The 14,541-nt window shown below is 45.5% G+C and overlaps 1 protein-coding gene and 1 long non-coding RNA gene across 2 annotated transcripts; one reads left to right on the top strand and one right to left on the bottom strand.

Moving 5' to 3' along the window:
• Positions 1-3,525: 3,525 nt before the first annotated feature.
• On the bottom strand, positions 3,526-6,364 carry LOC124693415 (G-type lectin S-receptor-like serine/threonine-protein kinase SD2-5). Its single transcript, XM_047226888.1, has one exon. It carries the CDS (start codon positions 6,343-6,345, stop codon positions 3,919-3,921), a length of 2,427 nt encoding a protein of 808 aa, XP_047082844.1. The 5' UTR covers positions 6,346-6,364; the 3' UTR covers positions 3,526-3,918.
• Positions 6,365-11,809: 5,445 nt separating this feature from the next.
• On the top strand, positions 11,810-13,455 carry LOC124688750. The gene is made up of 3 exons (XR_006998616.1): positions 11,810-12,138; positions 12,213-12,558; positions 12,681-13,455. It is a non-coding gene; the product is annotated as an uncharacterized LOC124688750 (long non-coding RNA).
• The last annotated feature ends 1,086 nt before the right edge of the window (positions 13,456-14,541 follow it).

The raw sequence follows: 14,541 nt of genomic DNA, 5'->3' as shown, positions 1-14,541 counted from the left end.
CTAGTATAAATTACGCTTTGCAGACGTAGACTGTCACTTTTTTCACCTTTGCATCAGGCTGCCCCAGGATTGGACAAAAGTAATTTTTTTGCTTCAACTATACTTTACACAAAGATTTATTAGATTAGTAGTAGAAGTAGTATAATGCACGTGATACTATATCACCTCTACAATGCATAATATCCTAAAGTAGTATCATTTCATCATATTTAACGTTTTTTAGTATTCTCATTGCAAATATGTGTATTTTTTTGCGAATATGACACTGGCATTAAAAGAAAAAGCGAACAGTACAAAGCACCCCAAGAAAAACAAAAATTACAATGAGATCCTTGAGAAGCCCTTCATCTTCAACCTCCAGACCGTGTCGACGGCGCGCCGCCGCCGCCGCTACTCCCCGAGTCGGCTTGACGTTGTTGGTTGCGGACGAGAAGTCGTCGAACGAGTCAAGAAGACCACATCCGTTCCGAAGACGAAGAAGAAGGATGAACTGCCGCTAAAGCTCGTTGACGATCCTAAGATCCCCACAGCCAGACGAAAACCTGGAAGACGGCACCACTCCCACAAACCTCTCGACGTTGCCGCCGAGATGGGGTTGAAGCCGGGGAAACCTTATTGCACGAGGCGGTGCCACCACCATCTGAGCACCGCCCCTACAAACTTTGACCCTAAAAACGGAGAACATAGCCCACAAAACAGGGGGTGGAGCCCTCCCGCCGACGAGAGCCACGATCCACCACACCCCGATGGCCCGAAGGCCACAGAGGCGGGGCAGATCGGCGACGGCGCTAGTAGGAGGCGCGGAAAGACCTAGATGTGGGTTAACGTGGTGGTGTCTCTGTTTTAATTTCGTATATTACTTTTGCAAATGTGTGTATATAATGTTTTTGCTAGTAAATTTTTTAGTTTTAAGTGCTATGATATCGTATCTACCTATGATACCAATCTCATCTTTTTTTTTATTAATTTATTGTGACACATCAAAAAAAATTTTTAGAGAAACAACACATATAAATTTTTGTTAACATGACATGTATAATACTACCCATAATACTTTTATTAGGCTAGTCATATAGATTTTCTAGTACTACCATGCGGCAAAATTATCTAAATACTAAAAAACTGAAGATTCTTTTACACTACATTTTGAAAAAAAAAAAATCTAATGGCTCCAGCCAATTTGAAAATAATAATTTATTTTACTATGGCATGCCCTTCAACTTTTTTGTTAAGATAAAATAAAATTCCGGTCAACTTTTTTTGCTACTGTATGTCATTTTCCAAATCTGCCCAAACACAAATCTAAATCCTCACTCCCCGTGGGTCTCGCTCTCGCATTACAAATTCTGCCGTCGTGCGTAGCGCCGGCCTCCGTTGACCACCACCAACTGCTCGGCCACGGCCTCCTCCGGTGCTCTGTTTGCTGGGCCGTTGCGTCTACTGGTGATTCCATCCCGGCCGACTTCTCCGACTCCATATAAATGGCACCTTTGAGTTCAGTCTGTTGTTTTCTGGCTTCTGCAACTCGCCCTCGGCATCAACTGATGGATGGTGACATGGTGTCTGCTGATTTTTGCAAGCTCCCGCGGGATGGATTTTGATTACTTCCGTTCATGGATGGATTAGCAGTGAGCTGCCTAATTATGCAGGGGAACTCCTTTGCTTGATTGCATCTAATGTATAGTGTTCAGGTTGGTCAGGTGGAGTCCATATGCGTATTTGAGCGTTTTGAGCCTACACGATTTGCTTATCCTAGTGTCTGTTCGAGATTCACTCCATCTAGTTAAGCCGTATCGTAATGCAGATAGCTACAAATGTTTTCTGTACATTGTGAACGGGTCATAGCCTCATAACTGTTTTCAGTTCAGTATTATATACATGTTCAATGAAGTGTCCAAGTTCTTCTGCTCCTTAGTTCAGACGTCAAGTTTGCACCCCAACCTCTGCTGAAATATCATGTGCAGCTATCTAAAAATTCATCATGTGATCTTACAAACTGATCCACAGTTCCTGAGTTATTCTATTTTGTATTATCACAAGTAGAACACATGACCGAGAATAAAAGCTGAAAGAGTCGTATCCGTGCACCTAGATACAGATACAGATACAAGCCTCAGAGAATGGCTCAAAACATCCTAGATGTAATGAACTCTTTTGGGGGTGTATCAACTTGATACTTTTGCAAAGAATCAACAAGTTTACAAAAAAAAAATATCTTATGAGCAATGAGGTTCCTCCCACGGCCTTGTGAAATGCAAATTGGTGCTTGGTAAATGAAACCATCTCTCTGCATACAAGGTAGCTCCATTTGTAATTGTGAATTTGTGATGGTCACTAATACAACTTTCAGCAAATGAAACCAACCATTTATATCATTGTTACCAATGTATTTTTCTATTATAATTAGCTGTGTACCTTTCTTTCCTTATTTCATTACTTGGTTGGTTTTTGCAGGTTGATGTGGGCACATGTGTGTTGTAGAAGATGTAAATTTGCAATGCGCCTTTTGCATTACTCTGCACTAAGGTGCACATGCTTAATTTGGTCTCTCAATTATTTTCGGATCAATCATGCATTTCCATGTTCTTAGTAGTTATTTGCCATCATTCTTATGAGTTGTGCTGCAATAGAACAATGGTGACGTGCTTGACTTTAGCATGTCATCCATGAAAGAGAAATGATAAAAAAGGGAATAATATGCTTGTGTGGATTTTAACCTATATCTAGATAGGGAGCGAAACATAAAAGGGGGAATAAAAATACAACACAGTTTATATTGTGTCTTACGGAAACTTTCCTATTCTGCTTTATCGTAGAAGTATATTCCAGTGTAAGCTTGCTGTTGTGTCTACTGCTACTTTAGTCCACTAGAATTACCAAACTCTAGTTTATTTCTTTCATGCACTAGATTCTGTGCTGCACTTAGATTTGTGACCACGTCGATATCCAAACACAAATCTAAACCCCCACTACTCATCGTTCTTCGTCGCGTCTTCCACTACAAATCCAGCCGTCGTCGAGCGTACTGCTGGCGCCGCTGCCACCGCCGCCTCCTCACTGGACTGCTTCGACGATCCGTCACCGGGAGCAGGGGGCAAGATAACAGGAAAATGGTGGAATTGCTCGGTCGTGTCCAAATCGAGCCGCCATCGACCAGCACCGCTTGCTCCGCTGCGGCCGCATCCGGTCGTTTATTCAGAGAGCTTTCAATGGTTTCTGTAGATTGTGAAACGGTCATAGCTGTTTCCAGTTCAGTCATGTAGATGTTGGATGAAGTGTCCAAATTCGTCTGCTCATCAATTGAGACGTCAAATTCGCACCCCATCATTTGCTCGTGAGTTATTCTAGTTTATGTAACCACAAGTAGAACACATGACCAACGATAAAAGCCATCAAAAGTCGTATCCGTGCACCAAGATACCGCTGTAGATACAACCTCTACCAGGAATGCCTCAAGGCATGTGCTAAGCAAATGGACCCTTTCGTGGGCGTATCAACTTTATACATTTGCAAAGAACCGATAAAGGTTTCCTAAAAAACAATCTAATGAGTAATAATGTCTTCCCTTGGCCTTGTGAAATGCAAGTTAGTGGTCGGTGAATGAAAACCGTCCCTCAGCTGCAGACAAAGCCAGCTCCATTTGTAATTCTGATGCACATTAACATTACTTTCAACAAATGGAACCAATTGTTTCTCTGGTTGCTGTCAATTTATTATTCCATTAGAATTAGTAATAACCCTTCCTTTCATTCCTTCATGACTTGGTTGCTGCAGGTTTCTTTTCGTGCCATCCGATAGTGCTCGCTTTATTGTTGACTACAATTTTGAATTTCTATCATATTTCAACAATACAAATAGTATAGGATACAAAAGCAGTAGTCCATAACTTGACATTCTTCTGCTCATTACCCGCCCGTTTCATCTTGGGCCAGATAATATGGATGCTTGAGTTGGAACTGAATATGTTGGTGGGTTATCTTGAACAAACATGAGTGAATTTGCATCGAAAGTTTCTATGCTAATCGCACCTTCCAGTACCTTGATCACGATTGACATTGAAGGCCTTTGAATGCTGTCGTGTTGTAGGCACCATATTGCAAGCTTCATCATTTGAACTACTTCCTCCTGGTGTGAGACCATATCATCACTATGCTTGTCGATCAGATCAATCAATTGGTTATTTTGAGCCTTTTCCTGTAAGAGATTTATGAGCTGAACATTCTCCTCGGGCTGAGAGTTGTCAATATTTTTCCTTCCACTTACTATTTCCATGATGACAACTCCAAAGCTGTAGACATCAACTTTTTCAGTGATCCGTGATGTCAACCATTCAGGTGCCAGATATCCAGGCGTTCCTCTCATCATAGTCACTACCTTGCTTTGATCCCTATCTATTAGCTTGCATAGTCCAAAATCAGCCACTTTGGCATTAAAGTTGCAATCCAAGAGGATGTTTTGTGGTTTGATATCCAAATGAACTATTTTTCTCCTGCAGTCCTCGTGAAGATAGCACAGGCCCTTCGCAACATCAAGGATGATCTTACAACGTGTGCACCAATCAAGAGGCACATTGTTATGGCAGTAATAGATCCACCTATCAAGCGACCCTCTCAACATATACTCATATACCAGAAGTCTCTCAGACTTCTCTGCACAGAAGCCAATCAGCCTGACAAGATTGATGTGTTCAATACTTCCAATAGTCTCGACTTCTGCCAAAAACTCTTTCTTTCCTTGTCTAGCACCTTCCAAACGTTTCACTGCAACTCTCTCTTCACCAAATTTACCTTCAAAAACCGACCCAAACCCACCTTCTCCGAGCTTCTTACTGAACCCTTGAGTGCATTCGCGCAACTTTTGAAAAGAATATCTCGTTGGTGTTCCAGGCAATTGATCAAAATTAAATTCATCTTTCTCTTCATACTTTCTCCTCCTTTGAAGATAAAGAGTGACAACAATGACAAGCAATGCAAGAGTAGTAATAGTTCCAAATGTAGTAGCTAAGATCACCTTCTTTCTGTCCGCATTGGGTGCAGAAACTGAGGGGATAAGTTGCACCTTGAGGTAAGCGGAGTCGTAATCAGCATTTTCAGGTTGTATTGCATGCAAAGAGAAGACCTTCGTCACCCACACGCATCCTCCAGCTCTGAACAGAACGGCCCTGCAGGAGCAGTTCTTCAAGCAAGCTTGCTTACAGTCATCTTCATTTGTTGCATTCAAAACCGTTTGGTCGTCATGAAAGTATCTAATATTTGCAAGGCTCAAGAGCTGGTGGCGTTGCATTTCATGACAAGAGATTGGAGTTAGCGGCATGCAGCCAAGATCTAGTGTCTGCTCATCCACTGGCTTGAAGTAGCTGGAACTAGAACTGTTTTGGAGTGGACAAGTGCATTGCCCCCTCATGCATAAGCCGTACTCCCCGCAGGTTTTTGGGTAAGCACAGTTATCCATACCCATTGACCCCAGTACATCATACAGCACCTCACCGTGCAGCACTACACGTTCACTATTAGGAATTGACAGGCCATATAGCATCAGGTGTCCATCTGGATCTAATCTCATGTACGGGATGTAATTAGATGTTGGCAATGATATATTATCGCTCATATCTGGCCGCAAAATAAAGCTAAGGCTTCCATCCATTAATGTGGCCCTTGTTGGATCATTTCCTATCTTTCCTATTTTCATCTGGTACCAAAAGTAGAGTTGTGAGGATGTGGGTCCTTCAGCATAATAAGCATTTAATCCATCGGGGCGTACAGTGATATAGAACTGACCCTCAGTCGGATTTCTTGTAGAAGTACTTGATGTGAGCCTCATACCTTCCACAAGTGACTGTCCAAGGGCCAATGTGTCAGTAGGATGATCAAATGACTGCCATACTGTAGCATTTCTGTGATCAAACAACACCAGATTACCGATCACGGTGATCACCATGCCATTTACAGACCGGCCTGAGCTGCCGCTTGACCAGACATAACTACCATCGGCATCACGGAGGACTAAGTTCCCACCCAAGGTAAACTCAAGGGTGGCGTTTTCCTTTACAGGGTGATCCCGGTTGGCAGACCAGATCACTGGACCCAGACCACTAACGATGGTAAAGAAGACGGCAAATAGGTAAACTTTGCATGTGGGTTCGGTGTCGGTGGCACATATGAATCCTGTGCCAAAGTATCCGGGGTCATCTTGGAGAATGACGCGCATGGCTGAATCACCGAGTTGAGCATTGTTGATCCACAACGTCGGCGGTTCGGCCGTTGAATTATCATTAAAGTTCTGTGCCGCAAAGAGCGGCGGTGCTGCTGCTGCAATCATGAGGAGGAGGAGATTGGCAGGACTCATAGCACTTGGGTGAAAACGGAGACTGTAATCAATAATAATAATAATAATCAGTTACTTCTTGACTTATGATTAGACAACAAGATACAGGGGTCTAGGATGAAGTGGCAGAGTAGAACCAAGATCACACCTGAGGACACCGGAGAAGATGCGATCGCCTGAGAGATGGGGGTGCCTGGGACAGGGGGTGCCTGAACAATATCACACGGTCAACCCTGATGCAGTTGCCGGAGAGATGGGAGTAGCCACGAGGCCCACGAGTGTTTTGGGATTTCGGGGATGGATTGGTATGTCTAGCTAGTTCCACAGCGTCACGGACTGGCTAGCTGTGTTGACCCAAGATTTCATTACTGGATGCTCGTCGTCTGGTCTACCGATCACGGCTAGACTTCGTCAGGCAAGAAATGCGACGATTCTGATCATGGAATCGGCCACCCGTGATCATTATTGCCGGAGAGATTACTTGGGGCGCGTTTGGTAGGCTGGGAACCCTTTGACTCGCATCGGCCCAGCAAAAACCGGTCTTTGGTTGCTTGTAAGAGTTCCACGTTGTGGCTCAACCTGTTCTCAAATTACCCGAATCGGCAGTTTTCAGCGGGCATGTCCTGTTGTCGTGCCATGTTGCACGCCCTCGTGCAACGTTTGCATGCATGGAGAAGCGCGGGAGACACCGCGTTGTCTTGGTCCTCGCTCCCCATTTCCAGGCACCGGTTCCCTCCTTCTCTCTCCCCATTTACTCCTCTCACTGACAGTCATCGCCATGTCGCATCAACCGCCGTCATGGCCTCCTCGCCTCCTCCGCCGCCTTCCTCTCTGATGGATCCAGCCGTCCGGCCGACGGCCACGAGGTCCAACAAGGCGCTCCTACGCCTCGTCCGCGAGTACGAGGCCGGAGACCGCGACTCGGCGCCGCAGATCGATGCCGGTCGCATGCCGGTGTTATAATCGGTTGTTGCCGTTCGCGAGTACGAGGCCGGCCGGCATGGCAACTCGCAGCGCCGCCGTCGCTGCTCTTCAAGCCACCGGGATTCCACCGGCGGATCCCTCGACAACGGGTTTTTTTGCCCCCTCCCCACTAGGGTTTCCAACGGCAAGGGCGGCCGCAATGGCGGCAGGTGCACTAGGCTCCAGCAGGGAGATGGAGCCCCCGCCGGGGTTTGCGTCGACTCCGATGCACGTGCCGATGCCATGGGGCATGCCGTGTCCGGCTGCACTGAATGGCGCACCGCACGTCGCGCCGCCGACGGGGTTAAGCCGACCTTATGCTCGTCGGCAACCGACAACTCCATCGGTGCCCCGCTTCCCGACCGCGACACCAGCGCCCTGCCAGAGGGCCTACGCTTCGGCTCAGCCTTCTCCTCCACCCGGATTTGGAGTGCGACCTCCTCGAAGACCTACCGGCGCCTGTGCGTGTCCTCCTCCTCCCCCGACTAGGCCGCTCTCGCTCCACCTAATCGTAAGTACCCTCAATCACCTCCTCCTCCGCTTAGATGATATTGTAGATCACATAGTTGTCCGGCCGCTCAGATCGATGTGAATGTAGATAGGAATCATGGCAATGTGCATGAGTGCTTGACTGCTTGACATTGGCATTAGCATTGGCATTGTCCATTGTACATGATAGTGGTTGAAGTTGTCCATGCCAAGCTCAAGCACCATGATGGACTTGACAATGTCAAGTCCATGATGCTTGAGCTTGTCATTGCCTTTGTCCATGAGAATGCGTGTGCTTGTCATTGGCATTGTCCATGACAATGCTTGTGCTTACCATTGCCATCATGGACTTGATCTTGTCATTGCCATCAGACCTCAGCAAAGACAAAGATCGCTAACTCTTTGCATTGTCATTGCATCGGCAGAACCGGCCCTTCCTAGAATTTTTCTCGGAAGAGCCCATACTGGACGCAAGGGACATGGCCATCTGGGTGCAGCTTCGTGATCCAAATGTAGCCTTCATGCAAGCGCATCAGCAGATCACCGCGCCAAGGGTTCACGCCGACCGTCCTGCTGACCTAGGCCACGCTCCCAGGGTGCGGGTGCCGGCGTTCTTCGTGCAGGTGGAGAGCCACGACCTCCTTGCCCTCGCTGTGCCGCCCTAAATGGAGCAGCTCCTGATCACCAAGTAAAAGCTGAAGAACAATGCCCCCCCGTGAAGGTGTGCTTGTACCTGGGCGAGCGCTGCGAGTGGAAGGTGCAGCTCCAGTGGACGGGCCAGCGCATCGGCTTCATCAAGTCCTGGAACGAGTTCGCCGATAGGCTTGGCCTCCGCGTGGACGACACGATCGTCTTCACCCCCAAGGACGACGGCTTCAAGGTCGACGTCTTCAGGAAGGAGACTTCGTGCTCGAGCATGAGGCATCGCGAGGGCCCTTATGCCGATCCTCGCCGTTAAGGTCCTGGTGCTTGATCCTTGTCTCTGCTTATGTCTAATCGTCACCATCAGTAGTTGTGATGGCCTCTAGGAGGCTGGTAAACACATGATTTTGTGCATATGTGACTGCAATGTTGGCCTGTGTAGAGGCTGTTGAACATTGCTTTTGCATCTAGGTAGTGGTTTAGGTAGGCGTCTTACCACTCTGACGCTAGATTAGGTACTAAGTACTCTATTCTGTTCGTTAACTGTGTGCTGTGATTATGATCGTGTTTGAATTTTTTTTGTGCTATTATGTGATGGTAAGGTCACCATATTTAAATGTGGTGAGAAGAAGATTTGTCTTGCGCGGCATCCAAACAACCTGTACTTCTGTTCGGGCCGATGCAACATAGGCTGCCAAACGATGGCCAAATATGATCCGTGACCCGTTCGCGACGATAGGGACGTCCATCTCGCTACACTAGTGGTGCAGAATTCCGGTCCAGCCTACAAAACGCGCCCTTGAGGTATCTCTTGGATTTGCCGGAGAGACATGTGACGATTCTGATCATTATCGCCCATCCGTGATCATTATTGATTAGTCCCACGAGGCCACAAGGCGCCAATGACTGACTTGGATGTGCGCTTGTGTGACGGCCACAAGTTGGAGTGCAGGCCGTCAACAAGTCCCAGTGGACAGAAAATGCCAATCGGATAAGCATGATACGGTCCAATGAAAATTCCCACTAAAGAAATTTCCAAGAGTACGAATTCTAGTATCGACTGGTATAGGCACTTAGTGGTGAATATGAATGAATCCATGTTCCTCTTTTTTTTGCGATAAAAGGAGATGATATTAAAACGGATAAATTACAGAAAGGTTCACACAGAAAAAGAAATTACAACCAAGCCCCTCTGCAACCCGACTATGCCAGCGCCGTGGACGAGCCGGTGGCGCGCCGTTCGCCGCTGCTCGCTGACGCCTTGGATCGAAGCAGCCCCCAGGCGGAACGGGAAGTCGCCGGTCAATGGTCCCGAAGGACCTGCACCCATGGCCGCCATCGTCGTCGCACCGTTCAACATCACCAACCTCCTCCAGATCTTCAACCGCCGGATCCACCATCTCTCGAACTCCGGCCCCCCGGAGCCGTGCACGGCCACTCCACGGAGCAGCGAGCACGCAGACAGGAGCTGGTCCACTGCGGAGCTCCACCGGAACTTCGCCGTCGAAGGGGAGACCACCACCTGCAAAACGCCGATCCAGTCGCGCCGCCGCCTCCACGATGCCACCGGCTGGCTCCCTAGACACACCTAGACTATATACACGTCGCGAATCGGGCCTCCCCCGTCCTCCCGCCGCCAGAGCGGCCGGCGGAGGGCGAGGGAGCCGCGGATTCGGCGACGGCGAGGTGGAGCGCCCTGGGTTTGCACAAATCGCCCTTCTTCTTGTAGATGGGGAAGGGAAAGGCCAAGGTGAATCCATGTTCCTCGACCCTACCCAATCATAATAGTAATTCAGACCTCACAAGATCTCTCTCGGAAAATAATAGTATGAGAGAACCTAATCTTTGAGAAGATACATCCAACGTTCCAAGCCCGGAGAGCAGTTTTTAAGAAGGATCTGGTCCTGATTACACGTAAGGTCTCATTTGGTGCCAGTGTTTTTATGTGTTTTGAGGAGTGCTTTGAGGGGTGTTTTGGGTGAAAACACCAACCATCCAAAACACTACCCAAAACCCTTTCATCCAAAACACTTGTCAAAACACTTGTTTGGAACACTTGCTTTACAAACTAGTGTTTTCAAGTGTATTCAACACAAATGGATAAAAGACAATCGTTTTTGACAATTTAAACTAAACTTGTATCACAAATAAAAATATAATCTTTTTAGCAACAAATCTTCCTTGCCCTCGACTGTCATGCAGATCAGGGAAGAAGGAAATGGTTGGGTTCTTGCCGGCACTAAGAACCTGGCGGAGCTTTTAGGCTGACAGTGTTTTGTTTTGTTCCTTTTCGGGCGGGTTTTCTTTCCCTTCCTTCTCTTCTTCTTTTATGCCTCTTGCCATCCCCATGTTTGCTTCTCCTATATTAATATAATGCAAAGGCTTTTTTGCCCGTTTCAAAAAAATAATCTTTTTAGCACACTAGAAGAACATATCTCACATCGATAATACAAAAAATTCAGTACCAGAATGTATCATCGCTTTAACACAAAAATGAATTTGATCATGCTTCTACAAGCATGAGTACAGAAATGTATGCATTTCAGCAACAAGATCATCTCTGTCTATGGAGTGTGGACATCTCTTGATCTCACAGACACATTGTTGTGACATACATCAGGGCAACAGAAAAATTGGCTCATAAATATACATAGTACTAGTAACTAAGAGCATAAGTGCGTGATGCAACCATATATATGTAAATCTCCGCCACCAAAAACGGGCTACAGAGAGAGCTACTAGGGAGAAGATCATGTCCCAGCCGACAACCAACTTTACTTGCACTCGTTCTAGCATGCAAAATAAGACTAAGGCAAAAAAAAGGTCTCTGAGTTCCATTTAGCAAAGGAAATGGTCTGTCGATGGAGTGTGGACATCTCTTGATCTCACCTTTTGGCACCTGAGCGTACACCGACAAGCATATCATCAAAAAGGTGATATGCTTCACCAACAGAATGCACATCAATAAAACCAATTAGCCATTACATACCCTCAATGGTTCACCGAGTTTGGAACATGCGGTCTCCGAGTTGCCTCACCCGATCCGTTGCCGGGTCGTCCCGATCGCCATGGACAACAAAGAACTCAGCTCGATCTTGCCCTGTGCCGCCAGGGGAAAACGCGAGGGGGGTGAGGCGTTTTTATTCCACACCAACCCGACGGGTATTGGAGGGTTTTCTTGGGCCTTACCGGCCCGAAACCAGCCTACCGAACAGCCCACAAGTGTTTTGACTTGTTTTGAGGTGTTTTAATTGAGCCCAAAAATTACACTCCAAAACCGGCCCAAACCTGAAACAAAACACTGGCACCGAACTGGGCTAAGAGTTAAACCGAAACACAAGGAAGACCTAGAGAAGTGGAGAGTTTTTATTTCTGTTTTGTAACTCCATCCTCCTGTCCGGCTCTTCTCCATATGAATTCTACCCCCTAGGCGCAGAGGCCATGGCCGGCCAGCACCCTCCCCCTCAGGGACGCTGGCATCCTCGGGGCCATAAGAACCGCCGGCAAGCGTGTCCGGGCGCCGCAGCTGGCCGCATCTCCGCCCGACCTTCCTCGTCCTCCTTGTACCTCATCTCAGCATGACCTCCTTCGATGGCGGCAGCAGCTGCTGCTATGGGGCCCATTTCTTGTGGGGAGGCAGAGAGGTTGGCCTGCGCGTCCTCGCACAGGGGAGCGACCTAGACATTCTGGAGACGTCCTACATCACGGCGCCCTGCAAAAGTTTGCTTTTCCTTCCACTGCAAAATTTCTTGGAGGTGGTAATATCATGTTTAAATCTGGGTCTTTTTTTTCAGGTTTGTATGGCAGCAGGCATGGGGATCTAACGCTCGCTGTTCAGAAACTAGAATTGTATCTAGTGTTATGTACTACTAAAAATCTGGTCTGCAAATTGTGTGGAGACAACATATGCTTGAAGGTTAACTTAATAGCTAGCGACATTGCCCTCTGATATTAACTTTATATATTAATCAAAGTTACTCGTTTCTCAATAGGAATTATGGTAAAAGAAGGTCGTTTTTACCCCTCAATGCAAAATTATTATTATGAATTTTCATATGAAATTCCAATGAGTTGAGGCAAGATGCAGGTTCAATCGATCAGAAACATGAAACGAAAGAATCAAGTACTACCCGTGATGAAGTAAGTCAAACATCCGTTTGTACTGTTTGGCACCCTACAATTGCATAGTTAACACAATAGATGATCAGTTTAATCTTCATGTGGTATATCTAATACCCATCAATCAACCATATGTCTAATAGGGGAAAGCTGCACCACCTGGTGGATGTCAACTATCGATGCCCATTGTGATGCAGCTCTGCCTGGACATTCCACTTTGAAGAAGCACCACAAGGAAGAATCAAATGCCATGTCAATGGAAGAACCCACTGAAAAAGTAAATTCTATTTGCGTGTATACTCTTACCACTGCTAAAATATCAGTTCGTTTGTTAACAAGCTGCATATTATTTTATACTTCTCAAGTTGGATGTTGACAGTGCTCATGATGACATGAGAAAGCTGCAGCAAAGGATGAATGATAGGAAGTATCTTCATTGGTTTGCGTTGAGTCGTTGCATGATAAATCTGTATCAGAGGAATCGAGCACACTGCAAAACCATGCATCTCTTTATTTTATAAGATTTTTTATTGACGATGTGTTATGGTCTCGTAATTATCATAAAAATTATGCTATTTGTTTAATTATGTTCCTGTTTAGCTTATATGCTTTATGATCATTTGTGGATGGCAGAAGTGATGATATTATATCCATACCACAATTTTGCATATACTGTGAAAATTACATCATGCACTACTCTCCGGTCTCCTCACTCATTTTTAGTTGATACTTTTAAATTAAAATCTTTTGGTGAACCATTGAGGGTATGTAATGGCTAATTGGTTTTATTGATGTGCAATCTGTTGGTGAAGCATATCACCTTTCATGATATGCTTGTCGGTGTACGGTCAGGTGCCAAAAGGTGAGATCAAGAGATGTCCACACTCCATCGACAGACCATTTCCTTCGCTAAATGGAACTTAGGGACCTTTTTTTTTTTGCATTAGTCTTATTTTGCATGCTAGAACGAGTGCAAGTAAAGTTGGTTGTCGGCTGGGACATGATCTTCTCCCTAGTAGCTCTCTCTGTAGTCCGTTTTGGTGGCGGAGATCTACATATATATGGTTGCATCACACATTTATGCTCTTAGTTTACTAGTACTATGTATTTTATGAGCCAATTTTTCTGTTGCCCTGATGTATCATGCTTGTAGAAGCATGATCAAATTCATTTTTGTGTTAAAGCGATGATACATTCTGGTACTGATTTTTTTGTATTATCGATGTGAGATATGTTCTTCTAGTGTGCTAAAAAGATTATTTTTTTGAAACGGGCAAAAAAGCTTTTGCCTTATATTAATATAGGAGAAACAAACATGGGGATGGCAAGAGCCATAAAAGAAGAAGAGAAGGCAAGGAAAAAAACCCTCCCGAAAATGAACAAAACAAAACACGGTCAGTCTAAAAGCTCCACCAGGTTCTTAGCGCCAGCAAGAACCCAATCATTTCCTTCTTCCCTGATCTGCATGACAGTCGAGGGCAAGGAAGATTTGTTGCCTAAAAAGATTAGATTTTTATTTGTGATACAAGTTTAGTTTAAATTGTCAAAAATGATTGTCTTTTATCCATTTATGTTGAATACACTTGAAAACACTAGTTTGTAAAACAAGTGTTCCAAACAAGTGTTTTGGATGAAAGGGTTTTGTAGTGTTTTGGATGGTTGGTGTTTTCACCCCAAAACACCCCTCAAAACACTCCTCAAAACACATAAAAACACTAGCACGAGAGGTCCTAGGATTTAATCTCGTACATTATACTCTCTTTTAATTAAAAAATACACCATAGAGGCCTCCTATATGGTTTCACTGGTCAAAAAAAAAATACCCTGTAAGGAGCAAGGAAGTGAACCATCATAAACAACAATCAAATTAGGGCATAGCATAACAAATCATGGATCGTACAGCTCATCATCCAATCTCAATATCTTTCATTGTGTTTTTATATTCGACTGGAGATCATCAAATATGCTCTAAAAAACAACTAATATGATCCAACTATGGCTGGA

Source organism: Lolium rigidum, chromosome 2 (genome assembly GCF_022539505.1).
Source record: "Lolium rigidum isolate FL_2022 chromosome 2, APGP_CSIRO_Lrig_0.1, whole genome shotgun sequence".
Lineage (NCBI taxonomy): Eukaryota > Viridiplantae > Streptophyta > Magnoliopsida > Poales > Poaceae > Lolium > Lolium rigidum.
Note: the sequence above shows the minus strand (reverse complement) of the source record. Positions and strands in the feature narration are given on the sequence as shown.